General features: G+C 38.2%; 1 protein-coding gene, 2 long non-coding RNA genes and 1 pseudogene across 12 annotated transcripts; all 4 read right to left on the minus strand.

Annotated features, from left to right (window-relative positions):
- Nucleotides 1–242: 242 nt before the first annotated feature.
- On the minus strand, nucleotides 243–2,263 carry LOC103343304 (uncharacterized). The gene is made up of 2 exons (XM_089052962.1): nucleotides 743–2,263; nucleotides 243–662 (listed from the first exon to the last, which is right to left on the minus strand). The coding sequence occupies exon 1, from the start codon at nucleotides 2,043–2,045 to the stop codon at nucleotides 855–857; it is 1,191 nt and encodes a 396-aa protein (XP_088909088.1). The 5' UTR covers nucleotides 2,046–2,263; the 3' UTR covers nucleotides 243–662; nucleotides 743–854.
- A 2,294-nt stretch (nucleotides 2,264–4,557) lies between these two features.
- On the minus strand, nucleotides 4,558–6,473 carry LOC103343303 (uncharacterized). Of its 2 annotated transcripts, none has more exons than XR_016127124.1 (4): nucleotides 6,365–6,473; nucleotides 5,991–6,042; nucleotides 5,670–5,849; nucleotides 4,558–5,176 (listed from the first exon to the last, which is right to left on the minus strand). It is a non-coding gene; the product is annotated as an uncharacterized LOC103343303 (long non-coding RNA). The 2 variants fall into 2 exon arrangements; XR_016127125.1 differs by having other exon boundaries at nucleotides 5,991–6,045; nucleotides 6,365–6,467.
- A 95-nt stretch (nucleotides 6,474–6,568) lies between these two features.
- Nucleotides 6,569–8,336, minus strand: LOC148916736 (uncharacterized). Of its 3 annotated transcripts, XR_016127127.1 has the most exons (3): nucleotides 7,026–8,336; nucleotides 6,731–6,837; nucleotides 6,569–6,598 (listed from the first exon to the last, which is right to left on the minus strand). It is a non-coding gene; the product is annotated as an uncharacterized LOC148916736 (long non-coding RNA). The 3 variants fall into 3 exon arrangements; XR_016127126.1 differs by lacking the exon at nucleotides 6,569–6,598 and having other exon boundaries at nucleotides 6,701–6,837; XR_016127128.1 differs by lacking the exon at nucleotides 6,569–6,598 and having other exon boundaries at nucleotides 6,701–6,887.
- A 65-nt stretch (nucleotides 8,337–8,401) lies between these two features.
- LOC103343311 (putative disease resistance RPP13-like protein 1 pseudogene) lies at nucleotides 8,402–14,924 on the minus strand (annotated as a pseudogene). 6 transcript variants are annotated; one of them, XR_016127120.1, is made up of 4 exons: nucleotides 10,947–14,924; nucleotides 10,357–10,530; nucleotides 9,887–9,953; nucleotides 9,359–9,502 (listed from the first exon to the last, which is right to left on the minus strand). The product of XR_016127120.1 is annotated as a putative disease resistance RPP13-like protein 1 pseudogene, transcript variant X3 (transcript). The 6 variants fall into 6 exon arrangements; XR_016127119.1 differs by having other exon boundaries at nucleotides 10,357–10,545; XR_016127118.1 differs by having other exon boundaries at nucleotides 10,357–10,535; nucleotides 10,947–14,923.
- Nucleotides 14,925–21,990: the final 7,066 nt, after the last annotated feature.

A 21,990-nucleotide genomic window follows, 5' to 3' on the forward strand; every position in this document is an offset into this window, starting at 1 on the left:
TAAGACTGTAACTATTGAAAATTCACAGCATGCATAGAATGAGCAGAGTGAACAGAATGTTTTAAATTTTCATTTTCCTGCCAGTTCCAGTAAAAAGTTTAGACTTCCTCTGGGGACAAAAGATCCAGCTTATTGGAACAATAACGAGTCAGCTGGCAATTGTTAGCGGTGGGGATGAATGAATCCGTTATAAAGCCTCTGGAGATTTTCTGATCTCAAGAGAGAAGCATGAAGGGGATCAATTGTCTGCAGCACTCAATGGCATGCATGCTAAGTTAAGTTTCAATCAGAACTAGAACTCCTCTTTAAATAAGTAAAGAGGTATACATATAAGTGGAATTAAAGGTGAGATTCAAATAGGAAAAATAATATCAATTAACATAATCATTTCACCACTTGTCCCCAATTGCCAGTAGTAATCATCAATGTGATCCTTAATTTTAAAACGATTAAATTAAGCACGTATATTCATTCATATTTAAGGAAAGGTGTTGAAACTGATGGTGCTGTTGTGTTGGGAAATCCAGTTGCCCCCCTGTAAATTGTGACATGTATACTGATGTAAGCACCGAACATGCCTTGCTCCAGGGATCCGGTAAGCTAGTCATTACGTGCACATTTTGATTGCAGGCTTTGAAGTCACTGAATTGTACTTCTTGGTACTGTTAAATGAATAAATATTTCTCAGATTTTTGCATTGACTTCTAACTTGAATAGACAAAAAATTTTCCTTTTCACTCACCTGCAGAGAAGTTTAAATTGGACCCCAACAGAGGCAAGACACGTGTGTTGTACCAAAAACAATTTTCCAAGCAAAACACTGCAGCATCAAGGTGTTAAAAACTGTTATAACATCATACATCCTCGAATTCAACTTTCCCTTGATACACATTCAACAATTGAGGTATTTCCTTGAGATATGCAGTTACAAACTTCTCCAGGAAGTGCTTCTCCACAGGCAGCAACACAGAACCCAAATGCAAGTTTTCATCTATAACTCCTTTCAAAAACAAAACCTTAACAACCGAACACCTTGGGATCAGTCTCCTCTTTAAACTCAAACTTAGGACCACAGGATATTGGGCAATCTTTCTTGACGGCCATCCCATGTTGTTCACTAAAAGATCCATTACTTCCATTACCTTCTTCTCCGAGTGAATCATACACTGCGGATACCGCCTGAAAGCAGAAAGAATATCGTCATCAGACCAACCCCAACTCCTATAAAGCTCCCAACTTCGATTCCATACTGACTTGTGCCTACCACACAATACACGTAGAGCAGACACGGAAGTAGCTTTTTCCAGATTAAATCCCATTTCCTTGACCTTACCCACAACTACACCAAACCTTTCATGCTTTACCATCAGAACATTAATATAATGAGCCAGCAACAGATAAATGCATGATTGGGGCATACCTAGTTGTCTCAAAAGACCAATATTTGGCACCACATTTTTGGAGTGGCCTTCGAAGAAAAACCACGAGCTGTTCTTCAAAACAGAAACAACCTTTTTCTCAGGAATCAAGCTCCTAAGGAAATTATAATCGGGTAAAATCTCTTTCTCCAAGCTTCTTGACAAAATCTGCGGACAGAAAGCCAGAGTTTTCGCAAGGTCCTCCTTTGAAACCCCGAGAGAGATGAAAAACCGAAGCTTTGGCAAAAGGGTTTGCTCAGGATCGGCTAAAAGAACTTCTGGGTGTAACCTGACAAACTTTGAGAGCTGGGCTTCAGAGAGTCCATGGTTTCTCACAAGGGCCAAGACGGAGTCTGCTCTTTCTGGGGTTTGCAACTCGACCTTCTTGGATGCTGAAATTGCAGCTTTTGGAGACAACCCACATGAGTTTATGAGGTAAGTGACTGTGAAATTGTGTTGGTTTGCCGAGATTTCTGAGGTGAAGTGTCGGCAGAGTAACTGATTTTGAAGAGAAAAATTTGAGGGTTTTCGATCTCCAACAACAAACCTTTTAGTTTTTGAAGCAAATGTAGAAGAAAGTATTGAATAACCCAATCTGAGGCTCTTCAACTTGAAGAGCAATGCCATGTTTAGAAGTCGATGATAATCAATTTCTATTGGAAAATCGAAAAACCCTAGTTGAAACCCGAGGCCTGAGGTAAGTTGATTTTGGAATGTTACTCTTGTTGCAAAGAGCTCCAGAGTAGAAGTAGGAGGAGCTGGGAATGAACTGCGGCGCGGAGACCAAAAACAGAGCGGCTGATTTCTGGTTAATTTCGGCTTTCGTTTTGATACGGATACGGTATACCCAACTTTCTCCTAAGTTAACCCAGCTCAGGCCCCGTTTGGTTCACGGAATAGATTTGAAGGGAAATCAATTCCCATATCATTTCCTAAGAAATGGGCATGAAGATTCATTTTCTATGTTTGGTAATGTCGGAAAGTAACCGGGAGATTTCACTTTATTTCCTTTCCCATGTTTGTTTTGAGTAGGAATGGAAAACAAATTTTGTATAATTTTTCAATTATACCCATATTAAATCAAATAAAAAAAGAATGTATTTAATGATACATTATAATTTTAAATTGTTCATGGGGACAAAATAGTCATGAAAATTGTGCATTGAATGTTGGCTCATTTTCCCAAACTTTCCCATGAGGAGGGAAAACAAAACCTAAGTTGAGAGGAGGGTTTCACTTTCCCTACTTTCCCATGTACAGGCAACCATTTCTCATGCCTGGACTTACCAAACATGGGAAAGCAATTGAATTCTCATTCCCAAGCCTCTTTTCCCATGAACCAAATGGGGCCTTAATATTTACACCCAACTCCTTTAAAAAAAATGTAAATTTTAGTCACAAGGCTAAAATAGAGTGAACTTTACCTCGAGTTTTAATTGAGTTCTGAATTTTTTATTTAGGCAGTTACATCGGTGAACTCAACAGGTAGTTCCAATCCAATTAGGTCCTACCTGTGATATTCCGTCAATTTGGCCCTCAAAATGAGGGGATAAAAACATCATTTCTAGTTCCTCAACCCCTTCTTCCTCTTATACCTTTTCAACCCTTTCCCACCGTAGCCATCACCACCATCGCAAGGGCTTTTCTCAACCAAAAAGCTTTGATATCTTCGACACCCCCAAACAAGAGCCCTCATCTTCCAATCACCGACACCACTCCCATTTCTACCACAAGTTTATAGACTCAGTAGACAGTTGAAGCTAATCCTAACGATTCCGATGGTGCCTCATTATTGGTTTAACCACCCGCCTTTGTCCTTTGTGACATGCCACCAGTTGATCTTGAGGAACGTCCGATGTTGGCCAATGCGATGAGGAATCACCGTGAATTAGACGCGGTGGATGACGACCATGATGACTGTGGAAGCAAAATATCTACAGATCCTAAAATCAAATAATTAAGCCAATCAATTTGGGAATTATTTGATTTTTACTTTAATTGCGTCAATCTCTCCAAATTGGGGAAGAATAATTCATTTCCATATGTGGAATTATTCTTCCAAAACCCTAGCCTCCGAGGCTCTTATAAATACATGGCTACACCAAGGGTTGAGGTACATCTAAACTTCAGTCTGAAATTCTGCAGAAATTATATCTCACAAACCCTAACCGCCATAACTCTTTCTCCCTCACACACATGACTCCAGCCACCCAATTCTCACCCTAGAGAAATCTCCATCCTTTTGTTAGCTATTGTTTTCCTACAAACACTCACCCTAACTTAGGCATCAAAGGGCCTTTGGCCAACACCTCCCGGGTATGGTCCTTTACTCCGTATTGTTTTGTAAGGAGAAAGAGAAGCGAAGAGGAAGACGAAATCTTAGATGAATATTCTTGTTGGATGAAAATCACTTCCACAATGTCAATGAAGGAGAAGGTGGGATGTTGCCACCATTATGGCTAGGAGTTTAGCCCACTCGCCAATGCTCTTGTGTTTTGTGCTGGAAGGCGTGGGGAGAACAGTGAAAGGCAGAGATCTCAGGTGGGTTCACAATGCGGTTTGGTAGCAAACATGTTTTCTTGATTAAGGACGAATCCTTAGCGCCTTCTCTCCCCCCACTAAAAGTCCAATATACCCCTAACAACATCATATGTCATTCACATGGTCAAAGTAAATACAAATCCAAAAACCTTTGATCTTAGAATATAACAAAGTTATTTACATTAACACTTCCTGAGGTTTTCTGTGTTTCCACAAAACCCCTGAGGTTTTGGTGTTTTCACAAAATCCCTGACGTTTCAAATATTACACGAACACCCCCAAATGTTTTAAATTATTTTCACAAAACCCATTTTCATTGATTGTTCATCCAAAAATTGATGATTTCATATTAAAAAAAACTTATGCAAGTGACAAAATTAACCTTAATAAGTGTATGTGCAAGCTAATCTCAAAGGCTAACTTTGTCATTTGGAGAAAATTTTCATATAAAATCATTAATCTTTGAACGAAAAGGGATTTTGTGAAAACAATTTAAAACCTGTATTCATGTAATTTTTAAAACCTTAGGGGGTTTTGTGAAAACACCGAAAACCTTAGGGGGTGTTGGTGTAAATAACTCATATAACAAATTCTGAACTTTGGGCATAAACACCTTGAAGGCCTCGTAGACATTAGGTTTACAATGAAGAGGATAGATCCAATCCAACAACATTTAGCATATTGCTCTCAATTACAAGGTTCCAATTGATGACATTTTGGAAAAGAAACTAGGACTGATTTGCACCACCAGATCAATCTAAGACCACAGATTGCTTAAATTGAAAAAAAAAAACTTGGAGAGGAACTTTTTTTTTTTGGTCTGAAAGAGATTGTTGTATTAAAAAAGCCCAAAACAGGAAGCAAATACAACACAGCTGCGAGGAACTTAGATTTTTTTCTTGGAGAGGAACTTAGATTGGCTATTCTAGGGAACATGTCATCTCCTTTCAATAAAAATACCCCAATCTCTTACATATGCAAACAAAAACTTTGAGAATGGGCTGCGAGAAAAATTAACACCCATTTCACCGTCAATTATCCCTGTCCCAACCTCGACCAATTTCCTTACTAGAGCTTTGCTTCTGACGCCATCAGGCATGAAATTGCCACTTCGGACCATGTTGCCAGTTGCAATAACATTGCGCATCAGCAGCCCTCACGGTTAGCTCTGATTCCTTCACCCTTTATCTTTGCAAGTGTTGCAATCATCAGCAAATCTGAAAAGAAAATATTATTGTTGAAATCATGTGGAATACTTTCAATATATGCACACTGCGTTTACTGGATTCTCAAATTTGAAAACACCTCCAAAAGTCAAAAGATAATCAAATAAACAGAGGACGAAAGAACACTCGTGTTACTTTTAATCTTTAGATTGAAGATGAGCTATACAGATTCAGTGTCATTGTTCTAAGATGCAACCATTTTTAAGAGTTAATGTGGAACTGTGAAAGGGTAGATGTGTATTTTTATTCATTATTTATCGAAAATATACTGTGTTCTTCTTTATTTGATCAACGTTAGATGACTACATAGTTTCCAATTTTGGATCATCAGACCAGGGTGTTGACTGGGTTTAGACTCTAAACGAGTAGTTAGCACCATATTAATTCATCAACTGGTTAGCCTTGCGGTGTAGATAAACTTATAATTATATATAAGAAGCGTATAAATTGAAAGTATAAATTTACTTGACGGTGACTTTCTTACCTCTCTGCAGTCCACATTTCGAAGAGTTCTTTGTGAATCTTTAAGTCAGTCATGAATTTTCCATTGCACTTGAGATATCTAGAAAGGTCTATTGACTCAGTGGACAGTTGAAGGCTGATTTTACGTCTGAAATGATGATGAAAGTGACCCATGCCATGTATGACTATGCTTGATCTGTTCCTAGAAGTCCAAATTCGAATCAACAAATTAATGATAACAGGAATTTATTTTTTATGTTTAGGTTCTAAATGCACCATAAAATCATGCTGATAAATTAATCTATGTAGACAGTTAAAAATATGTATAGAAAGAGGTGTTTACCGCGAAATATAAAGCTGACCTAATCCTTGTTCAACTCCGGTGTCAACTTGAACTGCTGAAGGACAGATTTAAGTAAGCAACCACCAGAAATGAAGCAAAGGAGAAAGGACATGACAATAAATAACACAGACAAAACAATCTATCTCAATTGGTGTTCAAATACAATAAATAACAAGGGATATGACAATATTAATCCACAAACAAAAAATTTCTCTTCATTTGAGAGTTCAAAAGCACAAAGTGTATGATTCATATCCCATACATGACTGATGTAATGTGATGGACCTGTCAGTGACGACTCCATATGTAGATTACAAGCACTGAGATACCATACCCATCAAATAATTAAAAGCGTAAGTTACTTGATGACCTACCTCTTTGCAGAGTATTTGATGACACCGCATATTGCAACTTAGCCACTTATAAGGGGCACATCAAGCATCCAACAGAATAAATGTTCACTCTGTGTGTAGATCAATTCAGTAATTTTCCATTACACTTCAGATTCTATAAAAATCCATTGGCTTAGAAGACAATTCAAGGCCCATTTTCCGTCTGAAATGCTGATGAAACAATGCATGCAATGTATGAAACTGCTTGGTTTGATCCTACAAATCCAATTTGGAATAAGAAAATTTATGGTAATAGGAAAGCAACAAAAAAGTGAACCATATTAAATCTAGCTGACAAACTAATTTGATAGCCCCTTACAGAAGAAGCGAGCACAGAAAGGCATTTACAGTGCTAAGGTGAAATTTATCATTACAGAATCAGCTCGACTCTAAAATGATGCATCGTTGCCTACATGAGTTGCTTTGACCTCCAAACATGGGAAAGTTTCTCAAGTCTGCAAGTACACATCCAACATTTCAAGTCTCTTCAAATACAACTTTGCAGCTGAAGGAATGATTTGTGGCAAAGGAAAGATATTATCTACACAAGATATTATATGCATATCTATACAAGCATATAGATAGATAAGCTGCTAGGTAAAGGCAGCAGCAGGACCAGGGAGACAGGGAAAAGGAAAGTCACCTCCTGCATTGTTGAAGAAGAATGGGACGAATGGACTTTTGAAAAATGGTATGAAAGAAGATGGCATATGTAGTTTTTCATTCTGTGCGACTAACTCCTTTAACAGTAGAAAAACAATACGAGAATAATCAATTTAATAATACAGTCATAAAGGCCTCAGCTGATATGCCAACTACTATTAATCTAAAGAGTCATATAAAAGTAACCAATATGCTGTGGATCACAATTTCCATTCATGACTCGGTTCCTTATACCACCTGAATAAATTTCCTATGTCAATTTTTTCAGTCTAACAAAACCTGTACTACTGATTTTTAGTCTGTAATACGATAACCGCTGGTATGAAATTGTTTTTGTTACTACTGATTTTTATATTTAGAAAATTCTAACAAATAGAAGAACTATCTTACAAACGTCCAAATCATAGTACCTAAACTTTTTAATCCAATTGTTGGAAAAATAAAATAACATTAGGTATTATGAAATACATTAACTCTTCAGAAATTAATCTGTAAGTTTGATTATCTGATGTTTTAAATTCTCTCTTGTCGTTTCCCCTTCCCCACCCCAACCTCTATGTCATTAAAAAGTTATGATGGTGATAAGGTAAAAGAATGAAAGGAAAAAAGTGTAAGAAAGTATACCTCCACAACTTCTGCTAAAAGATCTAATTGCAACTTTCAATTTGTCAAGCACTCAGAACTACAAGAGCCTAACATACCTACAAAAGCTTCAAGCTGGTAACAGTATAAAGAAGATGAGGCGGCACGCCAATTGGGACAGAAGTACGAATTTGAGTTTTATGCCATGGTTTATAAGACACATGGTTTCATAAGAAGAAAAAAAAAATTCACAAAACAGGGGACAAGTTATATACTGGATAAGCTAGACTACTTAACACAACCTCAAAACAGAGATTAAACATCCTAACATTAGTACATGAACGAAATTTAAATACAGTAGCACTAATAAAATTTAAACACAGAGAAAAGGAGAGAGATGACAAACAAAGCTTAAACAAGCTTAATTCACTAATAAAATTTTGTAATTGCTGAGTGATCTCTCTCCTCAACTAAAGAGAACCTGCTACTAAGACAATATATATTAGTAAGGATAAATATCATATGTGCAGTAGCTATTAAAAGTCCAAAGATTAATTAATGGCATGGACCTATTACAAGTCCGAATGAATGTGCTCCTTGTGCACTGCAACATTATGAATGATAAATATCATGCTGACATCTTCAAAAAGATAATAACAATCATAGAGTGCCACCTTCATCTTACAACTTAAGTTCACAGATTATGAAAGAGTACCTAAAATGATGTACATTCGATGCCTGTTTGCAGAAATGCGTCAAATTGAGATATTCCAGGTGGGCCTTTCTGTTTCTCCTTGCTGTGACAATTGTTTTTGCAGAAAAACAAAAGGCTATATACAATGGTGAACCCTGCTCTGTGAATGCCACGTAAAGAAACCTTGCAAATGTAAAGCTCTCCATGGTATGCTGTCCTGCAAAAATAAAGTAAATAGTAATAAAAATAAAGTAAATAGTAATAGAAATCAGATTGAGTTTTTGTGTTGAGCACAAATTGATTTTGATCAATGCGTGAAACTATTTAACCAATATGAGAATGCGGTACAATTAGTAATAAAAGATAAATAAATGCTATGATTTTTTTGGCAAACTGTAAAAGTTGATTGGATGCAAAATTGATGGCAGACCCTTTTCCATAAAGACTTGGTTATTCTCTGATATGTAATAAGATAATAAAATGAATTTGAGGACATACAAATAGTAACAAATATGTATTTGGACACTGAATTTGAGCAATCAAATATGTATTTGGGTTTTTTCAACAGAGAAAGAATATGTATTTTGGTTTTTGGACTCAATTAGAAGAAAACCTGTTAAGCCAGTTATTAAGTACATACCTGAGTTTGATTTGAGAGTTGCGAGTGAAACATTGGATACAAGGAATGAGAGAGAGAGAGAGAGAGAGAGAGAGAGAGAGAGAGATGGTGGTGGGCCCCAGTTTGGAAGCTGAGCCAACAAAGTTGACAAAGTAGAGTTCTGGGTTTTCAAAACAAAAAAACAAACTTGATCATTTATCTGGATGCAAGGAATTTGAGATATGTTAGTCCAATCTTTTCCCGTCTTATTCTCATACCTTTTCTCAAGGCCAGAACATTTGTAGATCTGCAGTTAAAAAAAAGAGATGGCTGCAAACCCTCTTTTGGCAGGAATTGGAGATTGTCACACCAACTAATATATAGCCTTTGAAGAGAAGTGAGGTGTTGAAGTTGCAGAAATTTGAGACTAAGGCAGCTTTCCATTCGTAGGTGTTGAAGAGAAGTGAGGTGTCCCTTTCAGTCCAAAGATTTCAGACTTGTAATTTCGTTGATGCGGTGAGTGCGAAGAGTGGTAGGGAGCAGCTGTTGCTCGAGCAACGTCTCCAAGATATTGTCACTTCCCCTGCCACCGATTGTAAAGTTTTCAGAACAACAAGAGCAAAACATATCCAATTCCTAGATGTTGGAATAAAATAAATTTGCGACCAGAAATACGTCGACTATTTAGAAATTAATCTGCACGTTTAATTGTGAGAGATTTCAAATTTCTCTTGTTGCCTCCCCCATCCCCACCCAACCTCTCTGTCATTAGAAAGTTATGATGGTGAAGGAGGCAAAAGAATGGAAGGAAAAGAAATATTAGAATGTACACCTCCAGATCTTCTGCTAATAGATCTAATCATGACTTTCCATTTGTGAACCGATTTTTGTGATCAGAACTACAAGAGCAAAGCATATCTACACAAGCTTCAAGCTGGTAACAGAATGAAGAAGATGAGAAAGCCACCTATGCCAATGGGGAAGGAAGTAAGGATGCAAGTTTGCGCCATGCCACCTATGTCAAAAGCAGGCTTCTGCAGTTGAAAATAACCAATAAGCATCGATGAAAACTGTTTTGTTTTTCGACCAAAAATAAAACACTGTTGTTTTCTTTCTCATTTTTTTTTCATTAGGAACATGCTTCCATTAGGGAAAGAAAAAAGAGACCATTACAAAACAGGGCACAAGTCATCTACTGGATAAACAAAGACTACTCAACTAAAACCGCAAACCAGAGATTAAACACCCTAACATTACATGAATGAATTTAAAAAACAGCAGCACTCCAATCACAACATGAACGAAATCTAAAAATAGAGAAAAGGATGTAGATAACCTGATCAAACAACTTAAGCTCACAGGTTATCTATAGGCATCAAATACAATTTAAACTAGCTCAAATGAAATGAGACTCAACTTAAGTTTATGAGAAAGTACCTAAAAATGTTGTACATTCGATGCAGAAATGCATCAAACTGATATATTCCAGGTGAGCCTCTCTGTTTCTCCTCGTTGTAACAATTGTAAGGCTATATACAATGGCAAACCCCTCGTCTGGAAATGGCACGCAAAGAAACCTTGCAAATGAAAAGCTCTCCACGAAAAGGTATGCTGTCCTGCAAAAGACTACTAATTATTCAGCATTTGAGACTTAACAACACCAATTAGAAATATAGTAAATAGAACGAGATTTTTATTGAGAAAAATAATAACAGAAATCAGATTGAGAGTTTTTGTTGAGCACAAATTGTTTTTTTCTGGAAAATGATTTTAATCGGAAAATAAGAAGAGACCAATAAACAGCAGTGCCAAATGTAATTGACAAAAATCTATGATATATAAATAAGATAATACAAGGAACTTGGGGGCATAAAAATAGTAACAAATATGCATCTCGGTTTATTTGGGGACATGAATTTGGGAAATCCAATATGCATTTGGGTTTTTTATCAAAAAAATAATATGTATTTTGGTATTTGGATTCAATTGGAAGAAAACCCGTTAAGCCAGTTATTTGAAGTACATACCTGAGTTTGATTTGAGAGTTGAGAGTGAAACATCGGATGCAAGGAATGTGTGTCAGAGAGAGAGAGAGCTCATATCATATGATCACTTCTTCGCCTATCTTGATGCATGGAATGTGAGATATGTCGGCCCAAGCTTTTCCTGTCTTCTTCTCATACCTTTTTTCCAGGGCAGAACAATAAGAGATGCTCAGAAAAGAAAGAGAAGTGAGGTGTTTAAGTCCCTTTGCGTCCAAAGATTTCAGACTTGAAAGTTCACTGATCTCGAGGCGTTGAAGAGTGGTAGGGAGCAGCTGTTGCTTGAGCAACGTCTCCAAGATTTCGTCACTTCCCCTGCCACCAATTTCAAATTTTTCAAGGGATTGCAAACCCCATGAAGATGGAGCCCTCAGTCTCTCACAATTCTTAATGCTAAAATGTCGGAGGTTGGGAGGCAAACCCCCATCTTCTGCAATTGACTCCAGATTTGGAAGATCAACCATCCTCAATGCCCGAATGGCTGTGAGGGTGTGAATGCGTTCGGGTAATGACTTCAACTTCTTGCAACTAATGAATTCCAAGTCAGTCAGGTTGGGAGTGGGCAATCCTCCCTGGGGAAAACACACCAGATTTGGACAGTCTGCGATACTGAGTCGACTGAGATTCTCATCAACTCCTTCTTCTTCAATCAAGGAAAAGGATTCCAGATTCTTACAATCCCAAAAGAAAAGCGACGTCAATTTGGGAAAAATGCCCAACGGGAAGGACCTCATTGAATCACAGCTATGGGATATCGTCAAATGCCCGAGCGATGTTAATTTGGCCAACATCTCATGAGGTAATTCTAATCTCCTACAAAAGTCTATCACAAGTAATGTCAACGTAGTGGGTAGCCCATCTTCAGGGAAGGACGACAGGGTTGGACAATTATATAGTCTCAAACTTTGAAGACGATTGATGTTGGGCAAGCACTGTATGCCATTTAAACCCCCAATCTCAAGTTCGGACAGGAGCTTTATCTCTAGTAAAAATAACACACCGCCAAGTGTTTGTTCAGTTTCAAATAATCCTCCTCCTATTCTCAATTCTTCAAGAGATTTGTAATCCATTTTAACACTAGTAGCAGTAGTGGCCCTTTGATCATGTAAAACCCCACACCCTCGCACGCTAAGCTTCTTCAAGCAAGGGAGATCACAAGGCAAGCTTCCTCTCAGCTTCGGACACACCCTTAGTATGAGCTCCTGTAGACAAGGAAAGTCTGCACCTCCACTTCCACTTGGTACCCATTCCTCCCACTCTTCCATCCCCCAAAACTCCAGCTTCTTCAGTGATTTAAATGGCTGACTTACAGAAGATCCAGTGCTGCCATAAAACTCAACACCAATCGTCTTAACAAGTTTCATTCCTCCTATATAGAGCTCTTTGAGGGTAGGTAGCCGCCCAACCGGTGGCAGCGACGAACAATTACTACACTCACTAATACACATGACTTGTATGTTGGACAAGGACGAGCCCCCTAGCCAATTCGGGAAATCTTTTCCACCATACCCACTGATGGTTAGTTTCTCCAGATTCACCCAAGGCTGGAGCTTCTCAAGTACATCTTTCTCCTTTTGGGAATCATCCGCATCCTCATCACCCCATTCCAACTCTAACTCTTTGAGATCTTTCTTATCCTTCAAATTTGCTTGCAAGGCATCCCTAGCATCAACTACATTTCTTAGCTGCAAAATTGAAAGTTTTCCTCCAAGATGTGGAAGCTCCCCCAATTCTCCAATAGTCGACCCAGTAGATTTGCCCACAATAAAAGCGGACAATGTTCTCAAGCTTTTCAATGTACTCATTTGCATTGGCATCTCTGCAATTTTAGTTCCACTCACGTCAAGATGATGCAAATTAATTAATTCCCACATGTCTACAGGCAATTTAGTAAGAGACTTGCAACCTCCCAACATTAATTTCTGTAAATTTATCAATTTTCTCAAGTCTGCAGGTAATTCAACGAGACGGGAACAATCTGACAATAATAATGTCTGCAAATTGTAGAGGCTGCAAAGTACACTGGGTAACGTTTCAATTGCAGTATTGGAGAGATCCAAATAGCGCAAGTGAATGAGCTTTTTAATGGAATCAGGTAACTCAATGACATTCACATAACAGGACAATGACAACACCCGTAAACATGTTTGTGATGGCAACAAATTATGAAGAACCTTTTTACTTACATAATAACGTTCAAGCCTGTAATATGGTTTTAAAGAGATAGATAGGAAGGTACGCAAACACTTAGCCCCTTTTAATGGCTCAAATTTAACAGCAACATCTAATTTTTCCCTGGCATAAGACAAATGGCGAACTCTTTCTACTTCATGTGATTCCCTCCCTTCCCACCTGCAGCAAAATCCTTTAGACATGAACACCGCGAAGTCATTGATGAGATCATGCATGACGAAACTTGATTTCCCTGACGTTTGAAACAATGATCGGGATAACAGTTCATCAAAATATTCCTTAGCCACTTCTTCCATGTTCTCCGCTTGCGGAATTAAACCTTCCGCCATCCAAAGAAAAACAACATCTTCTACCTTGAATTCATAGTCTTTTGGAAAAATTGAACAATAAATAAAGCATCGTTTTAACTTAGCTGGAAGATAATGATAACTCAATCCTAGAGCAGGAAGAATGTCACTTTTCTTGTAAGGTAACTCCCAAATGCTGCTGTTTAGTACTCTGTTCCATACCTCAAAGTCTGGCCTTGAACGTAACACACCGCCAAGTGTTTGTGCAGCTAAAGGCAACCCATTGCACTTGCGTGCAATTTTCTTGCCGATTTCTTCCAAGCTTGGATCAGAACTAGAGTTTACATTTGCATGTTTTGCAAGTAAGAACCAGCAATCTTCATGCGACAATGGTTTCAAGGTGTGAATAGGAACATTTTGCATGAAAGATGCTATATTTTTGTTCCGTGTTGTTACGAGGACTTTACTTCCCCTTGCCCCTGAAGTAAAAGGAGTTTGGAGGTAGTTCCAATCAGTATATTTCTCATTCCAAAGGTCATCCAATACAAACAAAAATCTCTTCCCCCTCAGTTCTTCACTTAGCTCAACTTGAAGCAAATTCAGATCTGTCTTTTTACAAGGTTTTGAAGTCACTGACTCGAGAAGAGTTTTAGTTACCCTGATAGCATCATAATCTTCTGAAACACAAGCCCAAGCCTTAAGGGTAAAATGCTCTTTCACCTTATTGTCATTGTAAAGCATTCGAGCAAGGGTTGTCTTGCCAACCCCACCCATTCCAACAATGGGGATGACAGACACATTTTCCTCGCTTGCATCATCAGAGAACAACACTTTTGATAAATTTTCTTTGACTTCATCTCTACCATATACATAAGGTTCATGAATCAAGGAAGTTGTTGGAGTTCTTTGTGAAACCTTCCTCCCAACAACTTCTGTCAAACCAAGAGCACCTTTCAGTTGTACAAAGTCTTCTAGTTTTCGTAACAACTCCTGTATCTTAACATTCATGGTTTGATAAAACTTATTACGAGAAGCAGAGAGGAGGTTCCGAACCTTGTTGGTTAATTTGTCCGCTGTTTGAGCTTCACCTTCCAGCTTGCATCGCAAAGCTTCATAGTCGATCTCATCCAGCAAGTCTTCAGCATCAAAGACTGCATGTTTGAGGTCATCAAGCCACTCTCTCACAGCTGGTTTCTCAATTTGCTTTTCCTCTGCATCATCAAGCACTGCGTTCAAGGTCAACAGGGTCCTCTTCAGTTTCACGATGAGAGGTTGATCGAGTTTCTTGTGCCGAAATAAGTCGATGAAGTCGGGTGAAGCAATTCTGTCACAAATCACCTGGATGGAAGCAGAAATAAAGGCCTCTCCGATCAAAGCTCCAGCCATTTTTCTCTTCTTTTCTTTGCAAGGGATTTGGATGAAGCAATTCTTTTCTCAGCGAGCACAACTTGGAAATACAGGTAAGGCAGTATGAAAGCTTTTGTGACTGTAATTATATATTATGTATTTAACAAGTACTGTTTGGTTGGCTGTCTTGTCAGTGTTCAAATGATGATAATTTAAAATAATTTTTAAAAATGCCTTTCTCTGGGATGACAAGTTTTTTAAACTTTTCTTTGCCCTCACATGGGGGATGGGTCGTCATTACCATTAATTAATTCAAGTGCACCAGACTCGAATGCCGTTGATCTCTTTGTGAATCTACGGCTCTTAACAAATTTCAAAAGGTAAGGCTGTATGAAAGGTTTTTGTTATTGTAATCCGTAATGGAGGAGTAGGCCCGTATTATATATTTTCCGTTGGGTGGCTGTGCCTGTGACTATTTTCTTTGGGGGACAGAGTTTCCAAACTTCACATGGCTAAGAATCCTTCTTACAAAATTAATAGTCATTTGGAATTATAGAATGCCAATGCATTTGCTGTTAACTTTACACGTGTGACAGCATGCGGGCAGCTGACCTCCCCTGTCAGGCACGTGATCTAGCATGTGAGAGGTTTTTCCATTTACCTAATTTTATTTTTTTTCTATTATTAGCGTCGTTTATTTTTGGCCTTATTTTAATTTACCTGTGCATGTATAAATAATTTTGTTTAAATTTAAATTTTAATTTTGTTCTATGATTGTTAGTGCATTATTCCGAAATAAATTATGTGAAATATATTTTCGACTAGCTAAACGACTCGTTGAACTCTAACTTGTGTCTTTCTTTTTTTTTTTTATCCCCAAAAAAATTATTATTTTTTATTATAATCTGACTCATTCTTGTCATTTCTTAGTGTAAATTAATCATTTTAAAGTCTCTCTCGTTTGACTTTTCTTCTCTTTAATCACATTGGCTTTGACATTATGCAATGAAAAAAGCAAAGGTTGCTTGAAATAATTCCCTCTAAAGGAATTAATTGTTGGAACCAGAAAATCTACAAGAAACTGAGTAAGAGAAAGTTTGATAGCACTTGTTTTGCAGGAAGAATTTCTTATCGAATTCAAAGATAGCAATGGCTTTTAAAAGCCTTACAAAGTAACTGAAAGGAAATGCAACAACCCACAATTTTACAACACCTAGAATCATGGTATATGACTAGACTTTAAACTGAACGTGCAACAATACTTGTTCCTTAGAAACAAGAATTATTAACAACTACGTAAGTATTAGACCTGAAAACAAGGAAGTCTAACCTTAGTGACTAAGAAAGTCCTAACAACTTCAACATTCTCCCTTAAACTGAATACCATTGTCATTCAGTTTACTGCTGGATAAGAACAAACACCCAGCAAACCTCTCAGCTTTAAGAAAACATCAAGCTTCAAAGGCTTTGTAAAAATATATGCGACCTGCTCCTGGGTTGAACACTGAACCAACTCCACAATTCCTTCCTTCGTAAGATCACGGAGAAAGTGAAAGCAAACATCAATGTGTTTGCTACGACCATGCAAGACTGGATTTTTTGAGAGTTTGATGGCTGATACATTGTCACAATATAACACTGTAGATTTGCATTGATCATGACACAGTTCCTTTAAAATTCTCCTTAACCAGACTACTTGACAAGCACTAGATGCTGCAGAAATAAACTCGGCCTCAGTGGTGGAAAGAGTGACCACTGGCTGCTTCTTCGAAGACCAAGACACACACTGAACTCATCATAAACACATACCCCGAAGTGCTCTTTCTGTCATCCTGATCACCTGCGTAATCACTATCCGTGTATCCCAAAAGCTCCTGCTTTCCTCCCTTCTTGTAAAACACCCCGAAATCAATAGTTCCCTTTACATATCTTAATGCTCTTTTTGCCGCCTGTAGGTGCATCTCAGTGGGACACTCCATGTACCTACTAATCAAACTAACTATGAATGTCATATCAGGACGTGTAGCAGTCAGATACATAAGGCTTTCTACAATTTGTTTGTAGAGTGTACTGTCTACCCTTACTCCATCTTCGTCCTTCATGAGTTTAAACCCAGGAGCTACTGGATTATGCACTAGATTACATTGATCCATTTTGAACCTGTCAAGCACCTCCTGTGCATATTTTCATTGCCCAATGAAAACACCATCTGGCCTTTGCAACACCTCAATACCAAGAAAAAACTTCATCTTTCTGAGATCAGTCATATCAAATTCAATCATCATGGATTGTTTGAAATCTTTAAACATAACCTCATCATTTCCAGTAAATATGAGATCATCAACATAACGACAAACAAACAAAACTTTACCTCCATCCGTTGTTTTGATGAACAAAGTATGTTCATAGGGACACTTCTTGAAACCTTCATTGGCAAAATAAGTCTCTATACGACTGTACCAAGCTCGAGGAGCTTGTTTTAGACCGTACAACGCTTTCTTAAGCTTATACACTTTGTGTTCATGTCCCATTTTCTCATAGCCAGGAGGTTGGGTGACAAAAACTTCTTCATTTAACTCTCCATGTAGAAAGGTAGACTTGACATCTAGTTGATAGATCGTCCAACCCTTCTGAGCAGCAAGTGAAATCACAACTCGAATGGTGTCAAGCCTAGCCACTGGTGCAAATACCTCAGCATAGTCTACTCCATACTTTTGACTGTACCCTTTTGCAACGAGTCGTGCCTTGTGTTTATCTACTTCTCCATTCTCATTGAGTTTCGTCTTGTAAACCCACTTCACCCCAATAACTTTGCTGCCAAGTGGTAACTCTGTGAGTCCCCACGTATCATTTCTTTCTATTGCCTCGTCTCAGAGTTCATGGCTTGCCTCAATTTCTCATTCTTTACTGCATCTTCAAAGAATATAGAATCATTATCAGTGGACAAAGCCATGTAAGCAATGTTTGATTCTTCTTCCTCGGAAAGACCTTGCCCACTCTCATAGTCTTTCATCCATGCTGGTGGTCTTCGTGTCCGTGCAACATGAGGTGAGTTCTCATCAATCTCCTCATGAGACGAGTTTTCTTGGGCAACACCATGATCCGTTTCTTCACTGCCCTCGTTTTCTTCAGTGCTGCCAGCTTCCAATTCCTCCTCATTGTCACCAACTTCTGTTCCCTCTCCTTCATCTGTTTCACATTTAAGGTCAGCCACAATGCTTTCTTTATAACAAGCCTCCTAATCCCAACTTTGATCTTCTTCAAAAACAACATCTCGGCTCACAATTATATTCTTAGAAATCGGGTCAAATAATCTGTAAGCTTTCGACTCGTCCTTACCCCAAAGAATATGCATTTGAGACTCTTGTTGTCAAGCTTTACTCTTCTCTGATCAAGTACATGAACGTGAGAGATACATCCAAAAATTCTGAAATGACTCACTGATGGTTTAACTCCACTCCATGCCTCTTCCGGTGTCTTACTTCTCACAGCAAGTGTAGGACTTCTATTGAGAATATGCACAGTCCAGTTAACTGCTTCAGGCCAAAATGTTTTTGGAATGTGCTTTCCAGAAAGCATGTTGCGAACCATGTTCATAATTGTTCGGTTCTTCCTCTCGGCAACTCCGTTTTGTTGGGGAGTGTATGCAGTTGTCAGTTGTCTTCGAATCCCATTCACACTACAAAAATTAGTGAATTCTTGTGATGTGAATTCACCTCCACGATCTGTGCGAAGGGCCCTTATGTATGCTCTAGTTTCTTTTTCCACCCTAGCTTTGTAGTTTTTAAAAACAACAAAAGCTTCAGACTTTTCCACCAAAAAATATACCCAAGCCTTTCGACTGAAGTCATCTATGAAGGTGATGAGATACCCTTTTTTGCTATTTGATGTTGGATTGATTGGCCCGCAAATATTAGCATGTACTAACTGAAGAATTCCAGAAGCCCTCCATATGCTTTCCTTTGGAATTGAGTCCCTTCATTGTTTCCCCACCAAGCAATCTTCACAAACTTTAAAAGGAGCTTTGACCTGTGGCATACCTTCCACCATCTTCTTTTGTTGAAGAACTTTGAGACCATTCCAGCTTAGGTGTCCATATCGATTGTGCCAGAGTTGGGATTGGTCTGTGATAAGGGAGACAAGGCACCTTTGTTCCTTTGACTGACATCGAGCAATGATAATGAACATTCTGTTGTGTGACATGGCAGTTTCCATGATTAAGCCCCTGTTAGGATGAAAGATCTTGCAAGTTCCGTGTTGCATGAGAACTGCAAGACCCTTCTCTTATAGTTGCCCAATGCTTAGTAGGTTGTTCTTCAAGTCTGGCACGAAGAACACCTCAGTAACCATGTGCATGGTCCCATCTATCTCCATCCGAATGCTGCCCTTTCCTTGTACTTTCAAGCTTGCGTCATTTCCCAGTTTGACAGAATCCTTGAAGCCTTCATTAAGATCACAGAAAAACTCCTTCTTACCACACATATGGTTGCTGCACCCTGAATCCAAGAACCATAGGCAATCACTTCTAGCTTTGTTGTCATCCACATAAGCCATGAGCATCATTTCTTCACTTGTCTCGGCAAAGTGTGCTTGCTTCTCTTTTTTAGGACACTCCCATTGAAAATGACCAAGCCCATGACAATTGTAACACTCAACCATGGTTTTGTTAAACCCAGATCGGCCTCGGCCTCTTCCTCTTCCTCGATAAAAGCCACAACCCCCACTCCATCCTCCTGGCTGAGCTTCATTCGTGACTTGCAGTGCTTGTTCTTCCGTGGTATGTCTACTCATTCGTTGCTTATGAACTAGCAAACTGCTTTGAAGTTCGTCGATGGACAGAATGTCAATATCATTTGACTCCTCAATTGAGCACACAACGTAATCAAATTTTGGAATCATGGATCTTAAGATTTTCTCAATGACCACCACATCACCCATCTGTTCTCCGTGAATTCTCATTTTGTTGGCAATAGTGAGAGTTCGCGCAAAATAATCGTTCACCGATTCTCCCACCTTCATATGAAGCACCTCAAACTCTTTGCGAAGAGCTTGCAGCTGTGCACGTTTGACTCGGGCTGTGCCTTGATATTTCTGCTTCAAGGAGTCCCAAATATCCTTTGCTGTATCCTTCTTCAGGATTATCTCCAAAATCGATCGATCAATGGCTTGAAACAGATAGTTCTTTGCCTTCAGATCCTTTAGCTTGTGATCCTCGATTGTCTTCTTCTGTACCTCTATAGGATCCACCCCTTCTGCTGCTGCAGGGATCCCAGCTTCCACCAAACCCCAGTATTCCTTGGATCGCAGAAAATTCTCCATTAACATGCTCTAATGATCATAGTGCCCATCGAACTTAGGAATGGTTGGCTGTACGAAACTGCTTTCACCAGCCATATCGTTACCCCTTCTCACTGAACTCGTGTTTACTTTAAGACTTTTGATCAGGCCCCGTGGTGGAGCTCTGATACCAAATGTTGGAACCAGAAAATCTACAAGAAACTGAGTAAGAGAAAGTTTGATAGCACTTGTTTTGCAGGAAGAATTTCTTATCGAATTCAAAGATAGCAATGGCTTTTAAAAGCCTTACAAAGTAACTGAATGGAAATGCAACAACCCACGATTTTACAGCACCTAGAATCATGGTATATGACTAGACTTTAAACTGAACGTGCAACAATACTTGTTCCTTAGAAACAGGAATTATTAACAACTACGTAAGTATTAGACCTGAAAACAAGGAAGTCTAACCTTAGTGACTAAGAAAGTCCTAACAACTTCAACATTAATAAATGGTGTGGGTACGTATATAACCTTTAATGGTAATGACCCATCATTTCTGCATTTTTGGGACAATGCAGGTCTTGCATCGCATTTCCTCTTCTTCTTCTCTTTCATTCCTTCTTGTTTCCCCTGCATTGTTTCGGCTTTCGTATGGTTTAGCAGTGATTAGTAAAATGGTTATGCTCATCTTGATGGAAAAATATATCAATTTACACATGCCCTTTGATGGACTAAAAAGAGGGGTTGCTTTGAACAATATTGTTAAGTTTTTAATGAGTCATATGAAGGACTTGAGAAATATATTACCATAATGTTGAACTTATTGACTAATTTTTCCTTTTTATTTATTATGTTTCAGTGGGAGAAGACAATTGATCAAAGTTACACGCAAAAGGAGATTGATCAAATATGCGGTGAAGGAGCAGAATTTCTAGGGGGCTATACATAGGCCTTGGAAGTGAGTTTTATGGGTAACCTAGAAGAATTCTTTTGTATTTTGGTTAAATTGATGACAAAAATTTAAGCATCTGTTGAGCTTAAATTTTTTAGAATGAAAAATTCTATTAATTGCAAATGAACAACCCCAAAAAAATAAAATAAATAAATAAATAAAAGATATACACCTACAAATACCATTACAAAATATCACCACTTAGATGATGGTAACGAAATTATATTGTCGTCTAAACTGACAAGACAATGAGAGATCCGGTCTAAAAGAAAAGGCCTATTTGAGGGCTTTCAAAAGATTTTCGACCAAAAAAAAAAAAAAATAAATGATGGTGATCCACTATCGTTTGAATTGATAAATAGACAACGGTGATCTTATAAAATCGTCGTCTAAGTGATTAACAGATAACGATAAATCACCGTCGTCTAAAGAATCACAATAAACAGCGATCACCTATATAGCATATTAGACGACACTGGTCCACAGCCTTTTGTTTCTAGCGAATAGCATAAATGATGGTGGTGGGGTATCAAATCAGATATGATGCAGTGGCTAATGTATGATAATATAAGAATAGAGTAATAAACATGATGCATGGGGTGAAAATATCAAAAGATGCTTGAAGTATTGTCATAATAGTTGCCTATTAGTTTAGTAAATGCATTTGAAAGTTGTCAGATGGAAGCAGAAATAAAAGCCTCTCCGATCAAAGCTCCAGCTATTTTTCTCTTCTTTTCTTTGCAAGGGATTTGGATGAAGTAATATTCCAAAGTAGTGGATGCTCTCCTTTGATCACGAACAATAAATTGAGGCATGTAAGTTACTATCCTTAAGAGTAGATCCGCTCCTCTGAGATAATATCTCGATATAGCAGATTATGACGTCCTACCTTCCAGGATACAACAACTTTTGATCATTTGTAAACGTACACTCACAAATGGTTATGTAATCAAGACCTTCAGCAAATCAA

The sequence above is a fragment of the Prunus mume genome, linkage group LG5, assembly GCF_029339155.1.
Source record: "Prunus mume cultivar Tortuosa linkage group LG5, ASM2933915v1, whole genome shotgun sequence".
Taxonomy (NCBI): Eukaryota; Viridiplantae; Streptophyta; class Magnoliopsida; order Rosales; family Rosaceae; genus Prunus; species Prunus mume.